Here is a 24,280-nt window from a genome sequence, read left to right on the forward strand (position 1 = left end):
CTCTAACGAAGCCTTCCCCCCTCAGTATCCCCTCTATCAGACCCCTTCCACAAGCACCCCCCTCTATCGGACCTTTTCTCCCTCTCAGATTCCCCCACACCACCCCCCTCTATCGGACCTTTGCTCCCTCTCAGATCCCCCCACAGCACCCCCCTCTATCGGACCCTTCCTCCCTCTATCGGATCCCCCCTTCCTCCCTCTATTGGACCCCCCACAGTACCCCCCTCTCTCCATCGGACCCCCCACAGTACCCCCCTCTATTGGACACCCCTCCCTCCCTTTATCAGATCCCCCACAGTACCCGTACCCCCCTCTAACTAACGGACCCTTCCTCCCTCTATCAGACCCCCCCACAGTACCCCCCTCTAACGGACCCTTCCTCCCTCTATCGGATCCCCCCACAGTACCCCCTCTAACTATTGGACCCTCCTTCCCTCTATCAGATCCCCCAGAGTACCCACCTCTATCGGACCCTTCCTCACTCTATCGGACCCCCATTACCCCCTCTATTGGACCCTTGCTCCCTCTATCGGACCCCCCACAGTACCCCCCTCTATCGGACCCCAATTAGCCCCCTCTATTGGACCCTTCCTCTATCGGACCCCCACAGTACCCCCCTCTATCGGATCCATCCTCCCCCTATCGGACCCCTCCACAGTACCCCCCCCTCTATCGGATCTCCCACAGCACCCCCCCTATCTATCGGACCCTTCATCCCTCTATCAGACCCCCCACAGTACCCCCTCTATCGGACCCTTCCTCCCCATATCGGACCCCTCCACAGTACCCCCCCCCTCTATCGGACCTCCCACAGTACTCCCCCTCTATCGGACCCCCCACAGTACCCCCTTCTATCGGACCCCCCACAGTACCCCCTTCTATCAGACCCCCCACAGTACCCCCCTCTACCGGACCCTCCCCCCACAGTACCCCCTTCTATCGGACTCCCTCCTTCTATAGGACCCGCCACAGTACCCCCCTATCAGACCCCCCTCTATCAGACCCCGAACAGTACCCCCCCCTCTATTGGACCCCCCACAGTACCCCCTCCCTCTATCGGACCCCCCACAGTACCCCCCCCAGTACCCCCCCCTATCTATTGATGCTCTCTTCTGAGATGGACAATGACTCAATAGAAAGTCTAAAGTAATCCCATAAATCTGTTTTTTTGTTTTTCTTTTCAAAACAGTTCTTTATTGTTCCAATGCGTTTCGGCACCTGACCAGTTCTTTTCTCAAGGTAATAAACCAAGTAATGTCAGCTAGTCGGAACTTTTGACAGCAAGTGTAGCACATTCAGTGGGGTCTTGACTGGTTGGATCTGTTATACGAGGGGGCTTATCATCATGTTACGTCAATGTGTCCATCAGCCAAGGGTCAGACGGCTGCACTTTTCATCTCTAGCAGCATTATTTCTCCATTTCAAATCTGTGAAACAAATCTGGAGAGGCAGTCTAGCATACAAATGCACTGCAGTAAAATGCACTCAAAATACTTAAAAACCTTTTAAAGTGAAGTTTATTTTTTTCCATACAAGTTCAAGCAGCGTGAAAACACAATATAAAACCGAGAGGCCAGCGCTAAACTGGCAGAGAAATGTAGTAAAATAACCGGTAAAAATGTAGATTTTACAAACTATTCACAGGTCAACATAGAAATACAGAAAAACATAAAATCGGTAGAAAATAAGATCTCAATAAAATTTCCTTCATATGTGTATTGATACAAACAGTCAAGGCTTAGGGTGGACAGGGCAGCGGTGCGGGCCGGAACCGGGGGGGTAAGGATAACTTGGGGACAGGGCGAGGAGACTGCTGGGTGGCGGCGATGGATTATTAGTGAGCTTATATGGTTATAAGGGGGCCTCCGAATACAAATGGCGGAAGCTATGGTATTTTCGTTGGATTGGGGCACTCTGTTGGATGGGATGTGTATGCAAAATGGCGGCACAGAAGACTGTGGTTTGATCGTTACCAAAATTACATCTACACCCCACCTGGAGGATAGTGGCCCTGTCTGATTCAGATAGGACTTCAGGACCACAAGGTTTATGGCAGGAGTGCAATATATAAGAATTGCAATATACATAGTGATTTTCCACTTTTTAGTTGTGTTTTTTTTAACTAATGGGTTTAATAAAATGATAAGTTCTGAAATACCGCAGGCAACACAATGGTTTTCCAAAACAGCAGCATAGAGGATTTACGGCATTTTCCTAAACTGCTCGACTTGGCGCCTCTGTCGGGACTTCAGCCATCCAGTAGGCCTTGTTAAGTTAATTTTGCACCTAAATTTTGACGCCCTATCCTCTAAGCTATGCCCCTTGTTGGAAAAACCTGCAAAAAGTGTCCAAACAGATAACAAATTGCCACAAAGTGTCTCAAACGTTGAGAAAATGACAACGGTAAACCTCGGACTCTGCAGCTTCCTGTGGCTGTCAGGACATGATGGGAGTTGTAGTTTTGCACGAGCTGGCGATCAACAGGTTGGGAACCAAAGTCCTACAAGGCAGATTCCCATCCTATAGGGATCTTCACGAATATACAATTATCTGGAAGTAATAAATCCATAAAACAAACATTTTATCTAAGACACTGACTGCAGGAAGTGAGAGGAGAGGTCTTCTGAGCCGAAACAAACATGAGAAGAAACAAGGACTCAACGTCATCAATGGAGAGGTCCAATATGGCCGCCCTGGCTCTCATGGTGGATCACGAGTTCCCTAAATCTGAAATTGTGTTTGTGATTATATCTCCATCCTCAATCCTTCAGAGAGAAGCTTACTCCTCCGCTTCAACTATTGGACAAAGTCAAATTTGGGGACCTCAATTAACTCGTTAAGACCCAATAAATTAACCCACTACAGTCATTAAGGAGTCTTTTGGATCAGTGCACTAAACAAGGAACAGTCATCAAAAGGCACTTTTTTTTGGGGGGGGGGGGGGTACACAAAAATCAGCTGCAGAACACAACATTGGTCACGCTGTACAAGCTCCATGAATATACAGGAACATTGGCTGCAATTCCCCTTGCTGCCACCTGCGGGCGCTATACAACATGCATGATTATTGAAATACTTTCATGTGCATGTGAATAAATACTGAACAGGAGGCATGCTGCCTATTATACGGGCTGCGTTACTTTCCATACGTCCTACTAGGCTATGTAGGGGTAATAAAAGAGGTAGGGGGAGGCAGGCAGATGAGACAGACCCGAAATCCCACTACTGATCATAGAAATTACAGGTACATTTAGGTGCACAGAGCGGAGGGAGACATTTCCACAAGGCCCCTTCCTACTCTGTTTAGATAGCTGATGGTGCGGCCATAGTTGCTGTAAGCGGTTGTCTCATCCAGGAACTTATTAATAAAATCTACCAAATATCCATGGGATAGATGATAAACATTTGACTTACGGGAATCCGGCTGCTGGGACTCACATTGATGCTAAAAATGGGAGCTCCAAACGCCCACAGTGTGAAGAGAGCAGTACTGAGCATGTGCGACCACTACTTCAATACTGAGCATGTGCGACCACTTCTCCATTCACTGTGTATAGCTCCATTTAGGACATCAGTTCCCAGGCTCACACACTTATGTATATACTGTACATTTTGCGGTTTATGGCAAAACACCTTATGCTCCATCTTTGCGCTACTGTATCAAACAGGTAAGCGAGCGCGGCCATTCATGCTGCCACGCCGTTCAGCTTGGGCCGTCCAATACGTCTTGTCTTATGGTTATGAACCCGCATGATGAATAACAGCAGTTAGCACTTACTTACAGGAGCGAACAAGGGTCGCAAACAAGGCACATCACACGTATTGGTGTTGACAATCTTAAAAAAAAAAATAAAATTATATTTTAAAAACAGAACTGTTTCATGCTAACAGTCAATGCTGTAGAATTCTTCATAACAATCAACGTAGGAAATGATAATAAAGCACTTCTGAGAGGTAGGCTTGGGTAGAGCATGACATCACCGCAGGTCCTGCACCAGAACCGCGCTCAGGCCGCAGGGATCTACGTGAATAGTGTCAGTGCGCCACGGGTGACAATGCGATTCGTGGATTGCGGTATGGAAATGTTAGTCATCAGATCTCTACGCTCAACACCGAATGCTACGAATAATGATATTTGAATGAAAAAAAAAAAAACTTGAGACCTACAGTGAATATTCCCTGAAAAATCATGAGCACTTAAAAACTAAAAATAAACTACTTTGTAACGCGTGATGTACAAATAATGTTATAATGCAGACTCCGCTGTTGATTTTGACAGATCACAGCGACACCTACAGTTTTCAAGAACTGCCATTAAAAAGGGTGTGAAAAATAACTCCCTCCACCACCAGAAAAAAAGAAAAAAAAAAAAAAAAAAAAGTTATTTCATAATCTATGGATAGGGTACAACTTTCCTGACAGCTGGGACCCCCATCCTGAGTGGAACAGAGGTGGGCATGATCAGCCTCCGCTCCAATCACTGTCTATGGGACTGTAGGGGAAAGCCATGTGCAACGCTCTAGGTTCCAGAGTCATGGTTTCAGGATTACTGGGGGTCCCAGAAATCAATCCCAAATGACCAGTAAGTTATGACCCATCCTCTGAATTGGTGATTTTCGCTATTCTTAAAAAAAAAAACAAACAAAAAAAAAAACAAACCACAAATTGAAAGAACACATTTCCAATATTAATTACTTATGGTGCAGAATATGAAGGGACGCTGCCATCAATGTGATGTTTTTAGATAAAACAATAAAAAAAATTGTCTAGCAATGTCATTTAACTCATTGTAAAAAATAAATTAATGCCTGAGCTAAGATAAGCAGGGTTCACAATAAGATTTTTGGATGTAAAGGAAAAATACAAGTCGCAAATTTTCTGGTAATACTTTGCTCTTTTAACAGAGCTAAAATATAGCTGATAAACGTCGTTTTCATAATCATACGCGCGTAAAAGTGAGAGTTTAAAAAAAAAAAAAAAGGCGCATCCTCTGTTAAATGGCTTTTGGTAGATTTAGGCTGAACCCTAATAGCTCTGCCAGCACCCATTCATAAAAGTGCAAGTTAAGGTGCCAGCAAAGAGCAGAACATAAAGTGACTCACTCACCTAAAAAGATGCCGAAATGCACTGATTAAAAACTATAATTAAAAAGAAAATAAAACAAAATTATAAATAAATTTTAAAAAAATTGTCCTGTGGCCCATGGATGTTCAGGGGCCTCATACCCATTGTCTAAATCCAGATACCTGGCAAGAAGATCGAGACGAGGACTCGTGTGATGCAGTGTGATATAACAGCAGGACTGGGGTCCCTGTAATCATCTGAAGCCCCAGACCTGGAAGCAGCCATGGTGGACGAGTCTTACAGAGCTCCGAGAATCCCGGGACGGGGCGCTCTTTGCTCCATCCTGCCCGCTACGCCTACATTTACAGCAGCGTCTTGAAGAACGTGGCTTTATAGTGCGGCCTGAGTGAGCAGAGTGTCCGATATTGCAGCAGAGGAGCCGCTACATAGCGGCGGAGAGCTGCACCTTCCCTTCCGTGGCGATGACCTCCTTCGCCATGGCGGAGCAGGAATCCTTCTCGCACAACCTTTCCCGTAACTTCTCTAGTTCGTACTCGTGAAGGATCTTTTGCGTCAGGTACTTCTCCCGCTTGATTCTGGCTTTCACCTCGGACGGCACGTCTGGGATCAGCCAGGCCACGAAAAATTTGACAATGAACACGACGTGCTGAAAGAGAGGACAGACGTCAGTGAGCACTGGATATATCTGTGTTTTAAGAAGGATGGCTGACAACCAGCAGACTAAAGGGTTGTCGCCAGCTTTCCTGAAACTGACACGATAATGCAATTGTCACATTTTGGGTTTAATGTAGTTTTAAGGAGGGGAACCAGATACAACTATAAACCTCACAGTGGAAGAAAGTGACTACTGGAGTTTTCTAAACTTTACCTCCTGTGCAGGTCATCCCATAATCCCTTTTTTTTGCACCTGAACGCTTGTATACGGATCGGGATCAGAATCTGAACCTTCTCCATACAGGGAAATGTCAGCTGTTTTACAAAGCTGACATCTGCCTGTAACGGCAAGGAATGGCGCTTGATCAGATTGCTGCTGAACCACTTAACAGCAGCTGTCAATTACTGACAGTGGCATTTAAATGGCACAATAGGTGACTCCCATCCAGTCACTTTCATCCTCCCCCCTCCAATGCCGATTGGTTAATATGGAAGTCCTTGGCCTGCTATGTGATGCAAGCCCAGATATCAATTTATAGATATACTGTAATTTAACTTCTATAGCATAAGAAATCAAAATGACGGCAGGTTCTGGTTCCCTGTAGGTACTAAAAATAACGTTACAATTAAATATAACATAAGTTACATTTAAAAACTTCAGATGACTCCTTTTCCCCAGTTTGAAAATAAAGACGAGGTATAAAAAGAAACGAAAATTTATACACACATTTTTTGCAAATTTGTTAAAAAAGAAAAACTGAAATATCACATGGTCATAAGTATTCAGACCCTTTGCTCAGACACTCATATTTAAGTCACATGCTGTCCATTTCCTTGTGATCCTCCTTGAGATGGTTCTACTCCATCATTGGAGTCCAGCTGTGTTTAATTAACCCCTTTACTCCGAAGGGTGGTTTGCATGTTAAAAATTCCTGGGCCAATTTTTACAATTCTGACCACTGTCCCTTTATGAGGTTATAACTCTGGAGCTTCCATGGATCCCGGTGATTCTGACATTGTTTTCTCGTGACATTCTACTTCATGATAGTGGTAAAATTTCTGTGATATTACAGATGGGAGAGAGGCTTAGGCTGCACTTTTACCCAGGAAGAACGGTCACAGGCATTCCAGATAGACAAAAAGTCTTCACATTGCATAAACCATTTGTAAACCTCTAGGAAGATCTTGTACAGGTGGTATTTCACCCCATATCATCTCAATAAGATATTCCCACAAACATCAGCTTTATGCTGGAGCTGTCATTCAGAAGTGGGTGATTTGTTGCATAGTCGGTGGTCATGTTCCCTAATCCGCACTTACTGGTTACAGATTTATAGTATGATTTCAGGGGTACTGGGATACGACAGTGTGGGATCCTGCAACAGCTTTATTATCTCTGAGACTAGAGCGGCTCCAATACCAGGACGCATTAACCAACAGCCACATCCTTACTGCTACAGGAGTCAATATAAAAAACCCCTCCACTGAGAATGGCGGAGAAAAAACGAGCAGGAAGCAATGGTAAAATATATAGTCAATGGTATAAAATAATACTAGAAAACAATAATTTACAAATGACCTTTATTAAATAATGGCACAAAAACACATAATGGTAGTGCCTAATATAATAAGAAGGGCACATAACCGCAGATGGATATACATAGGACTCCATGAGTGTAAAAAATCCGCTTAATATTAAAATCATGAAGACCCATCCAATAAAAGAATATATAGGCTTGATTAATACAAACAGGTAATTAGCCAAAAACACTAAAAAACGAAAAAAATACCCAGAGGGTGCTAATAAAGTGCAATAGTGCAAAAAGAATTGTAAAATAAGCACAATACAGTGTGCATCAAATAGTAAAAAAATAAGGACCAATATGGCTGAAGTGAACGTCACACAAAGTGAAAATAGTGCAATAATAGGGGCAAATGTACCTGTAAGCTGTCTATATATAGGAAGTGGTGTGACAAGAACGCGCCAGTCGCCTTTTAGCTATTATGCTAATGATATTGGACGGCATGTCATTTCTCTAGGCTCCATTTGGGGCTTGTGCAAGCTGGCCATTTGGTGCCATTACTTCTTCACATACTCCTTGTGGACAATTTACATGCATTTAGCCTTGTGCAGGTGCTTGTAGTGAGACACTATTTCTCTAAGGCTACTTTCAGACTAGCGTTACCAGGCGCATCGCTCGGCCGCCGCTAAGCTCCGCCCCTGGCCGCTCCCCCTCCGGTCAGCTCCTCCTCTGGGCGCATGACGCTGCACACTATCAGTGTACCCTATATGTAACATTGGGTACGCTGGCATGTTTTTGCCGGCGCATGCGCCTTTTTTGCGTCGCGCCGACGTGCACCAAACACACCTTGTTGCATTTTTGTGCGTTCGGCGCAGCGCAAAAAGGGCGCATGCGCCGGCAAAAACATACCAGTGCACGGCCAATGCTAAATATAGGGTACGCTGATCGCATGCAGAGTCATGCGACCATAGGAGGAGCTGACTGGAGGAGAAAGCCGGGGGCAGAGCTTAGCGGTGGCCCTTCGCCTCATAACGCAAGTCTGAAAGTAGCCTTACCAGTGTTTTATTATTTCCATCTATGCACCTTTGTTCACACTGGTTGTTTTAGCTGCTAATCTGTATCTTACTTAACCAATTTTTGCCTTCTTTTGAGAGAGAGAGAGAGAGAGAGATAGATATAGATATAGATATATAGATATATATATATATATTTTAAAATGTATCTTGGATTTGCATTTATCCCCTTGCTTTATTGGATCTTTAAATAATTCTCTTGTATTTACATTTAAATATTCTAGAAGTATTCTTACTTTTAGATCCACTTTTTATGTGTACTTTTACTGTTTAGATTTTTTTATTTCATTCAAATATTTATTTAGTGATAGAATAAATATTGTTTTAATTTTTCTTTAAATATTTTTACAATTATTTAATGTTTTTTTTTTTTTTTTTTTACCTTATTCCATCTTTTACACTTTGTCCCACTATGGGACAATCATTTTTTTGCAAGCTGATCACTTCTATAGCATGCAGATGAAGCAGCATCTGCATGTCATAGAAACTGTCAGCGCTGCAATCCCTGCACACAGACCTGAGCGACTTCCTGACATGCACTGCGCATGACAGGAAGTTTCTCACCTCTGGTAACCCGGATGTCATCATGACGACATCGAGTTACCATGGCAACAATCGGGACCTCGCGTCACGCCGCGGGGTCTCCGATCCAAAGGCAGAGGGGCTGTCAGCCCTTGCCTGCTCCCGGAATGCTGTGATCGTGTTCGATTGCAGCATTTCGGGGGATAAAATGCTGGGAGCGGTCTAACTCTCACAGGTGACACCCGGCCGCGATCGCCATGACGTACTATACTGTCCATGGTCAAATTGTGCCAGGTCACATCGACGGTATAGTATGTCAGATGGCAGAAAAGGGTTAAACTGATAGGACTTGATTTGTAAAGGCACATGTCTATATAAGACCTCACAGCGCACAGTGCATGTCAGACCAAATGAGAATCATGAACTGGCCAAGGAGCTCAGAGACAGAATTGTGGCAAGGCTCAGATTTGGCCAAGGTTACAAAAGAATTTCTGCAGTACTCAAGGTTCCTAAGAGCACAGTGGCCTCCATAATCCTTATATGGAAGAAGTCTAGGACTAGACCTGGCCGTACAGCCAAACTGAGCAAACGTTAGAGAAGAGCCTTGGTGAGAGAGAAGAACCCCAAGATCACTGTGGCTGAGCTCTACAGATGCAGTAGGGAGATGGGAGAAAGTTCCACAAAGTCAACTACCACTGCAGCCCTCCACCAGTCGGGCCTTTATGGCAGCGTGGCCCGCCGGAAGCCTCTCCTCAGTGCAAGAAATATGAAAGTCAGCATAGAGTTTGCTAAAAACACATGAAGGACTCCCAGACTATGAGAAATAAGATTCTCTGGTCTGAGGAGACGAAGTCAGAACTTTTTGGTGATAATTCTAAGCGGTATGTGTGGAGAAAACCAGGCACTGCTCATCACCTGCCCAATACAATCCCAACAGTGAAACATGGTGGTGGCAGCATCATGCTATGGGGGTGTTTTTCAGCTGCAGATACAGGACAACTGGTTTCCATTGAAGGAAACATGAAAGTGGCCAAGTACAGAGATGTCCTGGATGAAAACCTCTTCCAGAGTGTTCTGGACCTCACACATGGCGGAAGGTTCATATTCCAACAAGACAATGACCCTAAGCACACAGCTAAAATAACAAAGGAGTGGCTTCAGAACAAGTCTGTGACCGTTCTTGACAGGCCCAGCCAGAGCTCTGACCTAAACCCAATTGAGCATCTCTGGAGAGACCTGAAAATAGCTGTCCACCAATGTTCACCATCCAACCTGATGGAACTGGAGAGGATCTGCAAGGAAGAATGGCAGAGGATCCCCAAATCCAGGGGTGAAAAACTTGTGGCATCATTCCCAAGACGACTCATGGTTGTACTAGCTCAAAAGGTGCGTGCACTCAATACTGAGCAAAGGGTCTGAATACTTATGACCACGTGATATTTCTGTTTTTCTTTAATAAATTTGCAAAAATTTCTACATTTCTATTTTTTCAGTCAAGATGGGGTGCAGAGTGTACATTAATGAGAAAAAAATATGAACTTTTTTGAATTTACCAAATGGCTGCAATGAAAGAGAAAAATTTAAAGGGGGTTTGAATATTTTCTGTACCCATTGCATACAGCTCAGGCAAAAATTAAAAGACCACTGCAAAATTTTCAGTTTGTCTGATTTTTCTCTTTATAGATATATTTTTGAGTAAAATGTAAATTGCTCTTTTATTCTATAAACTTCAGACAACGTCTTTGAATTTCCAAGCACTACATTTTTTATTTATTTTCAGAAAATGACAAATAGTCAAAAGAACAAAAAAATTCAGCGCTTGCAAATCTCAAATAATGCTAAGAAAACAAGTTCAATATCATTTAGAAACAATACTAATGTTTTAACTCAGGAAGAGTTCAGAAATCAATATTTTGTGGAATAACCATGATTGTTAATCACAGCTTTCATGCGTCTTGGCTGCTTTCCACCAGTCTCTCACACTGCTTTTAGGTGACCTTATGCCACTCCTGGTACAATAATGTAAGCAGTTCTTCTTTGTTTGATGGCTTGTGACTATCCATCTTTCGCTTGATTACATTCCAGAGGTTTTCAATGGAGTTCAGGTCTGGAGATTGGGCTGGCCAGGACAGAGATTTGATGTGGTGGTCCTTCATCCACACACTGATTGACCTAGCTGTGTGGCATGGCGCATTGTCCTGCTGGAAAAACCAGTCCTCAGATTTGGGGAACATTGCCCGAGCAGAAGGAATCAACTGTTTTTCCAGGATAACCTTGCATGCGGCTTGAGTCATACGTCCTTCGCAAAGATTAACCTGCCCAATACCTGCCTTGCTGAAGCATCCCCAGATCATCACCGATCCTCCACCAAATTTCACAGTGGGTGCAAGACACCATGGCTTGTACACCTCTCCAGGTCTCCGTCTAACCATTAGACGACCAGGTGTTGGGCAAAGCTGAAAATTAGCCTCATCAGAGAAGATTACCTTACTCCAGTCCTCTATGGACCAATCCTTATGGTCTTTGGCAAACTTCAGCCTGGCTCTCCTTTGCTTCTCATTGATTAAAGGCTTTTTTCTAGCTTTACATGACTTGAGCCCTGCCTCTAGGAGCCTGTTACGAACTGTTCTTACCATGCACTTCACCCCAGCTGCCATTTGCCATTCCTTTTGTAGGTCACTTGATGTCCTTGCTGAGTGACATTCGAATAAGAGGACGGTTATCCCGGTCAGGGGAGAGTCGTTTTCGCCCTCTGCCGGTCTGTAGCTTTGTTGTCCCCAATTCTGCTGCTTGACCTTGTTGTAATGGACTTCCATCTTAGAAATTTTAAGGATGGAGGCAACATGACACTCACTGTATCCCTCTGCTAGTAAAGCCAGAATTGAGCCCTTCTCCTCACTCAAGACTTTTCTTTTCAACTCCTTTGGCATGGTTAAAAGTTATTATTTCATTCCTATTACTTTTGGGATATTACTAGCACTTGTTTTGCCATCCAGCTTGTCCTTTTACAAGAGGATTGTGAACACCGCAGCAGAGTTTTTTTTATACTTTCCTTCGTTAAATAAGATTTGGTTCAGGTGATCACCTAATCAGAAGTACATTAAGTAGAATGAGGTGTCCTCTGGTTGGAATTCAACAGACACTGGAATGGAATGGCTGTCAGACATGGAGAGAAGCTGATTTTTATAAAACTGTGCAGTGGTCTCTTAAATTTTTGCCAGAGCTGTATATGGAGGTTGGCGCGATGAAAAAATAAAACTTTCACATTGCTCCACGAGTCACTGAAAATGGATAATAATAATAATAATAATAATAATAATAATAATAATAATAATAAAAGACTATGTAATAAATATCGATATAAGCAAAACAACATAGCAAACCCAGAGTAACATTTTATTCTTAAAATCTGCAAGTTGACAGTAAAATAAAGAAAAACTGATTTTTTTTTATTTTATTTTGTAGACTTCATTGCATAACAACCTCATAACCTGAGTGGTTTCACCAAGCAAAACCTTGAAGCTTAAGATCACAGGTTTTCCCCTTTTCTGTACCACTTTATTTATTAGTTTATGCATTGATTGTTGGGAAATTTATATAAATCGTTTCCACTATATGCAAAAGTACTACCGGTGACAATGACACCCATCATACCTCCATAATGATGATAAAAGCCATTTTTGCTGCCAGTATGTGCCAGAACTGCATGGTGTGCATATATCTGTGCTCATGGTCTGGAGGGTAACGATAATCTCTGTACCTGTGAACATAAAATAACAAAAATTGGAGGTTATAGCAGAGGCACCGAGCAGCGATGAGCTCAATCATAAGTGACTAACCAGCTGATGGTGATGTCCATACATTGGTCAATATAATTTGCAGGACCCTGAGCAAGAGGCCATATTGGTATTTATTGAACTAGTGCCCATCAAAAGTGCCTCCTACCCGTGACATGTCCAGCACCTTTTCCGATTAGTAGGCCTGGCACGACTTCATGTGCACGTCACACTGCAATGATGATGTTGCAACAGGGCTACGAATCGGAAGAGGCGCTAGGTACGAAAAGGGTCACAGAGCTCCCGTCAGGCGACCACGGGTTATTGACTTGGCCCCTGAACTAGGGTCCTGCAATGCATTAGATCCTCTCTATCAATTATGATAAACAACTCGCCCCATGTAGCCACGTACATCGGTTGGAAAATATGGCAGCATTCTTGCCACTTCCTGAAAAAGGAGATAGACCTACAGGACTCCTGGATGAGTGTCAAAGGACCTGCTGAAGCATCCAAACAGCAGGTTCTGGGATATTCGGGAAGCACTGAAAAGGAGGCGCGAGAGGATGGGCACAAGGCATGGCCTGAAATTAGGTATGTGGCTGAAAAGTTTTGGTGATGTGCACATAAGAGAATGAGTTCCATAACTATGCATACTATCCTAAAAATAAAACCGGAAATGACCCAGTTGTTGGAATTTCAGCACATTATACCAACCAACCTGCATGTTAGGACGTTCATTTGGTTTTCCAGAGGCATGCTGATATTCCTAAAATCGGAAACGTTAAACTCCGAGAGACTGTTGTTAATATATCCTGCCATGGGGGAGTCTGGGCTTTTAAAGTAGGCGTAAGAGTAGACCAAGCGTGGGATCATGTCAGAGGTGAAAGCCACAATAAAAGCCTGAAAGAGAAAAGCAAGGTAACAGATCTTTAGGAAAACATGGTTTTTACCATAGTGCCTGCCGCCAGTGTATTTAAACATCCTTACTTACATCCAGGTAATTAGATTATAATCACCTTTCTTTGGATTTGTGGCAAAGATGTCTACATGACATTCATGAAGGGGCTTATCATATATCCATAATCCAGTGACCAAATCTAAACTGCACGCATTTCATGTAGTCAGTGCAATAGGAGCACACAAAGGGGGTCCGGAGTAATTCTATACAAGCGAAGCCCATCTGGGCAGTGGCTTATGCCCCCCCCACAACTAACCGCAACAGAGTTTACTCACGTTTGTTACCACCGATAATATGGCCATAGCATTCAGGATTTCCTGCCACACCCCAATGCTGTGAGCCTTCGCTGCAAATGGCCGTCTAAACTGCGTGGTCAATTTCCACGAGTCAACACGAATCTCAAGGATGTTGTTTAGGAGAGCAAGGAGCGGAGCCAGAGGAAAGGAGGCCACAAATAAAGTGATAAACCCAAACTGGATAACTAGTAAAGAAAACGCATCCAGTATTAGCAAAATATAGTAACAGATTTCCATACATATGTTAGAACATAGGAGCAGTATTATAGTAGTTATATTCTTGTACATAGGGGCAGTATTATAGTAGCTATATTCTTGTACATAGGGGCAGTATTATAGTAGTTATATTCTTGTACATAGGGGCAGTATTATAGTAGTTATATTCTTGTACATAGGAGCAGTATTATAGTAGTTATATTCTTGTACATAGGAGCAGTATTATAGTAGTTATATTCTTGTACATAGGAGCAGTATTATAGTAGTTATATTCTTGTACATAGGAGCAGTATTATAGTAGTTATATTCTTGTACATAGGAGCAGTATTATAGTAGTTATATTCTTGTACATAGGAGCAGTATTATAGTAGTTATATTCTTGTACATAGGGGCAGTATTATAGTAGTTATATTCTTGTACATAGGGGGCAGTATTATATAGTGGTTATATTGTATATAGGGGCAGTATTATAGTAGTTACATTCTTGTACATAGGAAGCAGTATTATAGTACATTCGGGCAGTATTATAGTAGTTACATTCTTGTACATAGGGGCAGTATTATAGTAGTTATATTCTTGTACATAGGGGGCAGTATTATAGTAGTTATATTCTTGTACATAGGGGGCAGTATTATAGTAGTTATATTCTTGTACATAGGGGGCAGTATTATAGTAGTTACATTCTTGTACATAGGAAGCAGTATTATAGTACATTCGGGCAGTATTATAGTAGTTACATTCTTGTACATAGGGGCAGTATTATAGTAGTTATATTCTTGTACATAGGGGGCAGTATTATAGTAGTTATATTCTTGTACATAGGGGGCAGTATTATAGTAGTTATATTCTTGTACATAGGGGGCAGTATTATAGTAGTTACATTCTTGTACATAGGGAGCAGTATTATAGTATATTCTTGTACATAGGGGCAGTATTATAGTAGTTACATTCTTGTACATAGGGGCAGTATTATAGTAGTTATATTCTTGTACATAGGGGGCAGTATTATAGTAGTTATATTCTTGTACATAGGGGGCAGTATTATAGTAGTTACATTCTTGTACATAGGGAGCAGTATTATAGTATATTCTTGTACATAGGGGCAGTATTATAGTAGTTACATTCTTGTACATAGGGAGCAGTATTATAGTATATTCTTGTACATAGGGGCAGTATTATAGTAGTTATATTCTTGTATATAGGAGCAGTATTATAGTAGTTATATTCTTGTACATAGGGGCAGTATTATAGTAGTTATATTCTTGTATATAGGAGCAGTATTATAGTAGTTATATTCTTGTACATAGGCAGCAGTATTATAGTAGTTATAATATTTTAAATAGAGGACAGTACTATATTGTTCCTATAGACACAAAAAACAAAACAAAAGAAACACAAAATGGTAAGGGTATTTTCACACAGGGTTTTTAAACCAGCAGCCAAAACCTGCTCCCTTGGCAGTGAAAACATTACATTCAAAACGCAGGTTTTGTGGCTTTTTTTTGGCAGTGTTTTTTTTTGTGCAGAATACATGTGATTTTAATCACCAGAAAATGAACCAAAAAAAAAAAAAATGCTGAAAAACCTGTTTGCAGCATTATTGCACCCTAATTGCTTTCTATAGGTGAAAAAACACTGCAAAACACTAAAGAAATTGACATGCTGCAGATTTAAAAAGCCAAGCCGAGCTCAAATTCACTCAGGAAGAAATACGAATCTTGTCCCTGAGACTTCTGAAACTTAATTGCTTTGATTGGAACTGTGAAATTCAGCTTTTTATTTGCATAAAAAAAAATTCTGCACAAACGCCGTGTGTGACCATAGCCTAATTACAGACTTTCCTTTTGCTTTCTTACCCATTTCAAGATATTCATAAAAGAGTCCCAGTTGTCCAAAGACCTGAAGGTCAAAGTCCTGCTCCCACCGGCTGTACAGATTCTCTGGACTGTTCCTCGCTTTTCTGCTTCTCCACCAATTCTGGATCCACCTAGATAACAAAGCCTTGTGAAGGACGGAGGAAAATTCTGAGACTATAAAGAGGAAACTGTGATTGACATTCCTATATATGCAAGTTATTTCTTTAATCAGCGCCACTGTTCCAAAATAAAGGAAAGTTTACAGTATATAGAGATTCCCGAGGAATTACTTACGGAACGAAGGCCTCCTGTATATTTCCCCAGATTTGTTTCCCGGCCATCACTATAGTGAGCTGCGTCGTCAGTTCTATCAGACAACCGGCCGGGTCACACTAAGAATTGAGAAAAAAACGACATACAACTTATCATTTTTCCGCCTTCTCTACCACATGGAACATCATAGAAGGAACCCCCAACCCATTACTGGTTTAGTGTGGGTCCCACTCATTACACAATAAGAATGGGTTCACATGCCACAGGCGGTACTGTGGTAAGAAAAGGTCACTGTTATCATTGGAGGTCTCAGAAGTCAAGACCCCCATGATCACCAACTTATGGAATTTTCTGGTAAGTTATTAACGTACTGATCGCTGGAGGTTTGAACCGGAGATAGAGGGCTCTACAGAGGTCTTTCTGAATGGGACGAAGATTGATCTGGACACCAATGCTCCATTTAATGGGACTGCCAGGGGCAAAATTTTACTAGGTGCCTTTTGGCCCATATGAGACGACCACTACTATTGTAGACCTGGGACTGGTGGGTACTCTGTTGAATCTTATGAGCCCCAATGAAAAATCTTTAAGGCAGTGCCATAGAGGGCAGAAGCTCCATCTCTCAGGGATGTAGTTGCCTCAGTGATCAGTGGAGAAGTGATCACAGCTTTATGCAAACCCTTAAATTTGTGAGCACCCATAGGTGGGTGTATGTAGGCATGTTACTTAAGTTTTCAGTAGGTGCCCTAGGAACTTCGGGAACCATTAGGGGGTTTACAAGACATCTGCCCAAATGTGGTTGAACGGCAGGAATTGCCTGTCACGTGACCCACCTCCTCGTTACGCCAGCGACTGAACATATAGGTGTAGTCGCCAGGATAGCCAACAAATTTCCCCTTGAAGAAAGCCACGTAGAAACACGAGGAGTAGTAGTTAACGAACTGGAAGAGAAACATCTTCATGGTCAGCCGGTTCTCGTACTCCAGGTGGGTTCTGGGAATTTCTAGTTAAAAATAAATAAAAAGAATAATGCATGTTAAATGAAAACCATCAGCAACTTCAGATGCCGGCTTCCTTTTACAGAATAAATGTAATAATCGGGCAGTTTCATGACTGTGGTGATGCTGGATAATTGGAAATTGCATACATTCGTGGTTTGGATCTACATGGTCATACATTTACATTTCAAGTTGCTGCACATTGGTACAGGTGTCCCGGGGTAAATAATCATTTACGTCAAAATTCTCAAAGAAGGGGGCAGTACATGCAGGGATCAGGCCATGGGCATGCACTTCAGTATTGGAGCATTCTTATGATCCATGGAGTCCCCGAGCTTGTCAGGAACTTCAGCATCACGGCAATGTTGTCACATTGGTACCAGCAATTACAAGTAGGTGTGCATGCTGGTGGCATAATTGGACCCCAATATACATAAGATGACAGGTGAGCCTAACAATTTAATCTGGATAGTCGATCGAATGTGTAAGGGGCCCCTTGACTTTTCCGCAAAAGATGAGATAAGGAATGTGGTATTTGCATTAAAACACCACATCTTTTTGTCTCACCCAGAAGGAGGGACGTAAGGAAGGAAATACGGAAGGTCCAAGGAGGCGTGAACAAAAGGAAGGAAATGCGGAAGGTCTAAGGAGGCGTGAACAAAAGGAAGGAAATACGGAAGGTCTAAGGAGGCGTGAACAAAAGGAAGGAAATGCGGAAGGTCCAAGGAGGCGTGAACAAAAGGAAGGAAATACGGAAGGTCTAAGGAGGCGTGAACAAAAGGAAGGACAGTCGGAAGGTCCTGGGAGGCGTGAATGAAAGGAAAGACAGTCGGAAGGTCCTGGGAGGCGTGAACGAAAGGAAAGACAGTCGGAAGGTCCTGGGAGGCGTGAACAAGAGGAAGGAAATACGGAAGGTCCTGGGAGGTGTGGACAAAAGGAAGGACAATACATATCAGATGGTTGACCAATCCTGTCAAAATAGTCAGGAGTGCCTGACTTTCATCTAATGTGTATGGGTGCACTTACTGCCCTGTCCCCACAGAAAATATTTCAACCATTGTCAGACAGCTATCTAAAAGGTGTACAGGCATGTTATGCCTGGCCATACCTGCCTGATGGACAGTGCGGATATGTACTGGGGGTGCAAGACTATAAGGCTTTCCACACTCGTTAGTTCAGTTTTCTACCATATTCGAAGAATGTAATAAAACTTTAATAAAAATCTGAACTCCTGATATATACAGAAGAGCAGAACATTACGTGTGCATGAAGGAATCTTAATTTTATCACAGGACCCCAGGAACATGCTCCATCTCAGACCTTCTACAGTGTTGCCAGATGCAGACAGACGCTCATGCCACAGACTAACACTGACCCGCGACTAGTTCTCAGCGGAAGGTAAAGTGTTGCAGATGATGAGAAAGATGCCAGATTTTTAGTCTTCTCTATCTCCCGTCGGTGGGTCTGCCATGGTGTCCAATGCTTTCTGCTCGCTTACCCATGTCGGTGATCCAGACAGCCACCCGCTCATACAAGAAGTTCAGGATCATAATCATGATGAAGTTCAGGCAGGAGGCCGTCACAGAGGTGGCCAGCTGTGGCGTCAGCAGCCCGCTGATGGGCTCCAATGTGTGGTTATTCTCCATGACACTGGCGAATGCGGCATAGACTGCCAACCGATAGACTATAACTGCGATCATGCTGGCAATGATTAAAGAAATCTGCAGAGACAGAAGTTTATGGAAACAAAACAAAGGAGGAAATATATTGGGGAATTACTTAAATAGCAATTCTTCATAATATTAGAATTGCTCTCGCTAGGTGGAAGACTGAGGAAAATCTATGGCTGACGAGAAACTAGCAGTCAACAGAGCCCAGACAGACATTTTACTGAATGGACCCCAGACCAAAACTATTGGAATATGGCCAACAGGCAGAGTACTGATAGGGATGGAGGGACCACCACCTCTGCAATCCCCGCACTGCTTGATATATATTTTAGTATGGGGGGGGGGGGGGGGCTATGGGATGGTGTTTCATTTATCAGATCATGGTGCGCAGAAGATCAGTGGTTCAACATCTAACACTACAGCACCCAGCAAGTGCCATGATATGCACAGGTGGTTACAGAGAGCATGGGCTCCTGAAGAAGCTATCTTGGTGAAACAATGTTACTCACCCCTGCGGTACAGATGGGATTGCCAAACCAAAAGTGATTATGTCACTGACCACCTGTGACCTGACTGTGGAGTATGTAGAATCAGTGGCTGCAGTGGTCAGTTCACTCGTGGTCATTGACTACGCCATTGCTACCGGTCAGTGCTGGAGCAAGGAGCGGAGTACAGGGGTGAGAACTGCCTACATTATGATCTTACTCCCACTTATCTCCACTGTTAGAATTAGCCTTTGAGTAGTGAACCCCTTTAATGTATCTTGTGACGGATCATAGCTTGTACACCCAATATTACACTGGGAGGAAAACATCTACGGCAAGTATAAGGCTGCAACATGGCTGTCAAGAATAAAACTGCAGAGCTGGAGTGGTGGTGGTCAGTCCAGACTCATGTGGACAAGACATTTTAGCCTTGTCATTGGCATTATAGATCTTGGAGCATTAGATCTAAATAAATGGCTAAATATAAACAGATAGAATGATAGATCAGTGATATATGCATAAACGTGTGTATCTGGAATATTACAAATTTGGAGAATTATGTAGAATTTCAGCACAATCATCTATGTCCAGACTGGATTTGCCTGGATGTTAAATGGTTATTTTGATAAGTTCATTCCAATACACAGTCAGGATCATAACCCTCATCAACATCTTGGAAATGTATTATATACAGACAGCACAACTGTTTGGGACCCAGGATAAACAATATGGCAGCTCGCTGGCTGGAAGAAATTATGCATTAGTCATTCTGTATCAGTTGCCCTTGGATAGAATCCTGCAATGTAAAAGAAGTCACGTCCATCAATGGGTTGAAAAGTGCTGTTGAGCAAAACCATTTGCGCTGCCCTGGTCCGATGTCCGGTAGAATGTGGCAGCCATTACTTCTGCAGCCAGCATCCTAGGCCCTACAATGTCAAATGTCATACAGTTACCAAGCCTAGAAAAAAAAAAAAGTGGCGCCCAAGAAGCCTGCTGCAGATGTGACAACAGCCAAGGGGGACTGGACCAGTGCTCAATTCCAGTTGAAGCGGTTTTCAAAAACGTAACCACATGAAGAAAAAAGAATAACTTCACATGAAGATCAGAGCATGTGGCGGATTTTTAAAATTCACAACATGCTTGTTCTTGTGCAATAGCGCATCAGATTTCTCACCGGTTATTCGCCCGCAGCACACAGGGAATCCACAGCTCATTCAGCCGCAAAACCTGCATGCAAATTCTGCAACAAAATCAGCAAAGGATTTGCGACAAGATCCGCAGAGGAGTTGTTCCGCTTCATGTGAACTAAATCAATGATGTTACTACTGATGAATGCAGAGCAGAAATCTCCAGGCTAATGAATGTAGCTTCCTACCAGTAGGGGGCGCCGCGCAGGTTTCTCTACTCTGGGGGTACGGTTAGGGAAAAGCAAGTGGTGATGGATGCACTGTGGCGACATTAGGGAAATAGTAGCAAACGACTATGTGCACTGTAAAGTGTGGGGTAAAGTACAGACCATGCGAGGGTACAGGAACTAGTAGATGCATTTTGGAGAAACACTTTGGGGGGGGGGGGGTCTTATAACCAGAACAGTGGCTCCGTGGCACACTACAAACTCCAGTATGGATACTACAACTATGATGGAGATTCAGTATATACCGTGAGTCTGATGGGAGATTGGAGGAACCTACATACACACATGCAGTGGATCAGACTTAAAGGGGTACTCCAGCCAGTACCCTGGATTGTTGATGAATGCGAGATCTATTGGAGTCTGCAGTCATATCGGGGATACCCTGTTTCTTCCCTGACTGAGTTTAAATACAGCATGGTTCAAGCCACAGCCATGCCGCTCTATATAAAGTCTATGGCACAGACTGTACAGCCCCAACAATAGCATAGACAGAGCCAATGTGTTTATACCGGGTCACCAAACATATCTGTAATTGGCTTAGAAACACAATTCTGAATTTAGGATACAGAGAAGCATAAAAAAAGCAGATGAGAGTCCACAGAAGGAAAGGGGAAAAATGTGAGACACAGCACCACAGACAGAGCAATGTTAAGTATTAGAGATATAAAGATGCTCACCCAGAAGAGCACTGTGGTTCCAGAGAAGCAGAACCGGGCCGCCTTGCTAGTTAACGGCAAGAAAGGCTCCATTTCCTGAAACAGTCAAAGCAAGCAAGGCCACGATTCACCATCAAGTAAAGAAGCTCACACCCAAAATAAGGAGAAAACAGGACGTTGGCAAGTGATGTGCGGAGGCAAAAGGGGCAGAGAGACCATCCTGCTCCTGAGTCCGAAACCTAACCGGATCTGCTACCTCTGTGGCACTACGAGGCCCCTCCAACGAAAAGTAATAGTCCTAATCCAAAACCTCATTTATTCCTACCGATTCTCCAGGATTTCAGTAGAACGCGGTGCATCTATGGCGCAAGAGACTTCGGGAGTATCATATATTTCACCAATTTATCTAATGTTCATGAGTCTTGGCCAGAGATGAGCAACTGGTCCGAAATTCGTGTCCTGCAGATTTGCTCTATTTGGTTGGAAGATTAGATTTGGTCCAAATAAATTCTTTCCAAATTGAAATACAGATTGCCGTGAAAAGACGTTTATTATGCTCAGTGTTCACTACAGGCCTTAGAGCATAATAAAGAAAAACGGAAGAGGGGGAAGGGGTTAAAAATTAATAATGCCGCCTCTTCAGCGCCATGGTCTTTCCGGTGCCAAGGCCAGGAATTAGCCCCCTGCGGTCATGTAAGGGGGTGAACACTTGTCGGTTAAGCGTGTCCGTCTACACCAAGTGACCATGAGAGTCCGATCAGTAGTCTTTGGTCTGGACAGGCGAGTAGGAAGTGTTTTCTTGAGGGCTGGGATGGATTCCCAGTGCCAAATATGAATAACGGAGGCGGATTGTCCTGAGCTGAAATGGTTTTACTCAAGCGCAACTTAATTCTTGAATTCTAATTTAAAAAGTTGGACTTTTTCCTCAAAAGTGGCAAATGGGTATTGAAATCGATACCAAACCGGCAGCCAACAGAGGTCACCCCCGCAGTCACATCGGTAGATGCAGAATTTTCACCATTGTTGGGGTTAATACTTTTGCTAATTTTTGCATTTGGGCACAGTTTCTATCCTACGATGAAACAAGATGATTTCCGTCACCCCCTTCTGCCTTCTCACACATCACCATGAACACCAGTGCAGAAACCCATTTTTTCTGTAGCAAAACCATCCGAGAAAAATAGTTAATGGTTGTTAGTGTCGGCTTTCGAGAGGCTGAGATCTCGGAGTCTCCCCCTTACCAAGAACAAAATGGACATCCAGCACAAGAACAGTTTCCCCAAGAGGTCAGCCGGACTTCGCTTTAAAACCAGTTCTATTTCCTACAAATGTAGAAAGGCTGAATGTGTAACAAACCAGAACATCGGATCAGAGACTTTCCACGGAGCACAGGAATAATACAACATGTGCATCCTGCCCAGAACATAGGCAGCCACTTTGTTTTCAAGATCCTGGAGCTTTTTTCAAGCATAAAATGCATGCATTTGGGGCTAACAAATATATTTGCAATTGGGTTTCATTAAAAATTTTGCATGGCTTTGCCTTTACAGGCTTTTTATTTCCCTGTACATTCAACTTTTATATGGTTGGTTGTTATAAATCAGCTGAGAAGAGCTAAAAAAAAAAAAAAAAAAAAAAAGTTAGAAATTCTTTCATTGGACTATCATAATGAGCTCACTGACAGATTCTCAGTTACCTCATTCTGTAGCCAATAATAGAAAGTGCAAGACAAGAGGTATAGAAAGAAAACTTTGCAATCTTTTAATGAAACCCAGTTACAAAGATTATTTGTAGCCAAAAATCCTGAATTTATGAAAACTCAAAAAACACCCCAAAAGGTGGAGAACCCCTTTAAGAGAAAGCTGGGATACAACCAATATGCCTGCCGTTACCATTCTCCCATTGTGTATGTCAGACAGTTTCGGGGAAAGCAGTGCCAAAATAAATGTCTACTTCGCAGGTTGCCACCTAATTAGCCAAAGCTACAGAACGGCCAGATGAAACGTAGTTGCACAGAATTCTATCCTGTAGGTTACCACAACTAGGCAGATCCAATTGTAATGCAGCTTTCTAAGGAGCATAAGTCTAAAACCCAGCTGTCACAGACATAGCAATAAAAATACACCATTCAGAGGTCAAAGAAAGCCCTTATGGACCCGTAATGGAAGCCATATTGGCCATCTCCTAACTTTCTCAAAAATGGATAACGACGAAATATACCGGTAACAGTATTACCAGGTGTAAATGCCGTTTTCCTGAATCTGACAATGTTTTTCTTTTGTTCCGATGTCTCTCCGTTCCCTAGATATAAATCTAGTCTTGTTAGCCAAAGGGGTGTGGTCTGCAGCTACTTGAGGGCCACATCCACTTGGCCAACAAGATTAGATTTATATTAAAAGAATAGGAGGCCATAGCTCAGTAATGAAGAGAGGCGCAGGAACGAAAGAAAAATGACGATGAATTAGGGAGAACGGCGCCATTGACACGTTTATGGCGGGTGACCGGTTCTCTTTACAGGATGCTCGCCCTTTAACAGGTCAGGACACAAGATGGCTGCCTCTGGACTGTCAAGACAAAATATAAAATGGTTAATACTGTTAAAAATATATAAAATCATCGCCTTAATGTATTCTGGAAGTTCCAGCTAAGAGGCGACACTGAGCTCAAGGTACAAATAATTAATGCTGCAAATAAAAAAATAAAACAAAGTTAATTTAATAATTGACAACAACCCCACAGGACAGGAAATATCAGTGCAATGAGCACTGCCCCCCACATAGGATGAGCATTACTTTCTGTACTGTGGGGAAATGCAGGATTATGAG

The 24,280-nt window shown here is 42.9% G+C and overlaps 1 protein-coding gene across 9 annotated transcripts in view; it reads right to left on the minus strand.

Annotated features, from left to right (window-relative positions):
- Nucleotides 1-1,499: 1,499 nt before the first annotated feature.
- The window catches only part of ANO5 (anoctamin 5), a 95,051-nt gene continuing 72,270 nt past the window's right edge, over nucleotides 1,500-24,280 (minus strand). For 8 of the 9 annotated variants that reach the window (XM_073578291.1, XM_073578289.1, XM_073578290.1 and 5 more), the window contains 9 exons: nucleotides 22,697-22,777; nucleotides 18,729-18,951; nucleotides 17,066-17,235; nucleotides 16,254-16,351; nucleotides 15,960-16,090; nucleotides 13,867-14,072; nucleotides 13,352-13,533; nucleotides 12,512-12,617; nucleotides 1,500-5,731 (listed from right to left, as the gene is read on the minus strand). In XM_073578291.1, coding sequence (XP_073434392.1) covers nucleotides 5,507-5,731; nucleotides 12,512-12,617; nucleotides 13,352-13,533; nucleotides 13,867-14,072; nucleotides 15,960-16,090; nucleotides 16,254-16,351; nucleotides 17,066-17,235; nucleotides 18,729-18,951; nucleotides 22,697-22,777 — 1,422 coding nt within the window. In that variant the 3' untranslated portion in view covers nucleotides 1,500-5,506. Of the gene's footprint in view, nucleotides 5,732-12,511; nucleotides 12,618-13,351; nucleotides 13,534-13,866; nucleotides 14,073-15,959; nucleotides 16,091-16,253; nucleotides 16,352-17,065; nucleotides 17,236-18,728; nucleotides 18,952-21,476; nucleotides 21,552-22,696; nucleotides 22,778-24,280 lie in introns of all 9 variants that reach the window. The other variant, XM_073578284.1, reaches the window with a different exon arrangement.

Source organism: Dendrobates tinctorius, unplaced genomic scaffold (genome assembly GCF_039654945.1).
Source record: "Dendrobates tinctorius isolate UK_male_01 unplaced genomic scaffold, ASM3965494v1 ptg000059l, whole genome shotgun sequence".
Classification (NCBI taxonomy): domain Eukaryota; kingdom Metazoa; phylum Chordata; class Amphibia; order Anura; family Dendrobatidae; genus Dendrobates; species Dendrobates tinctorius.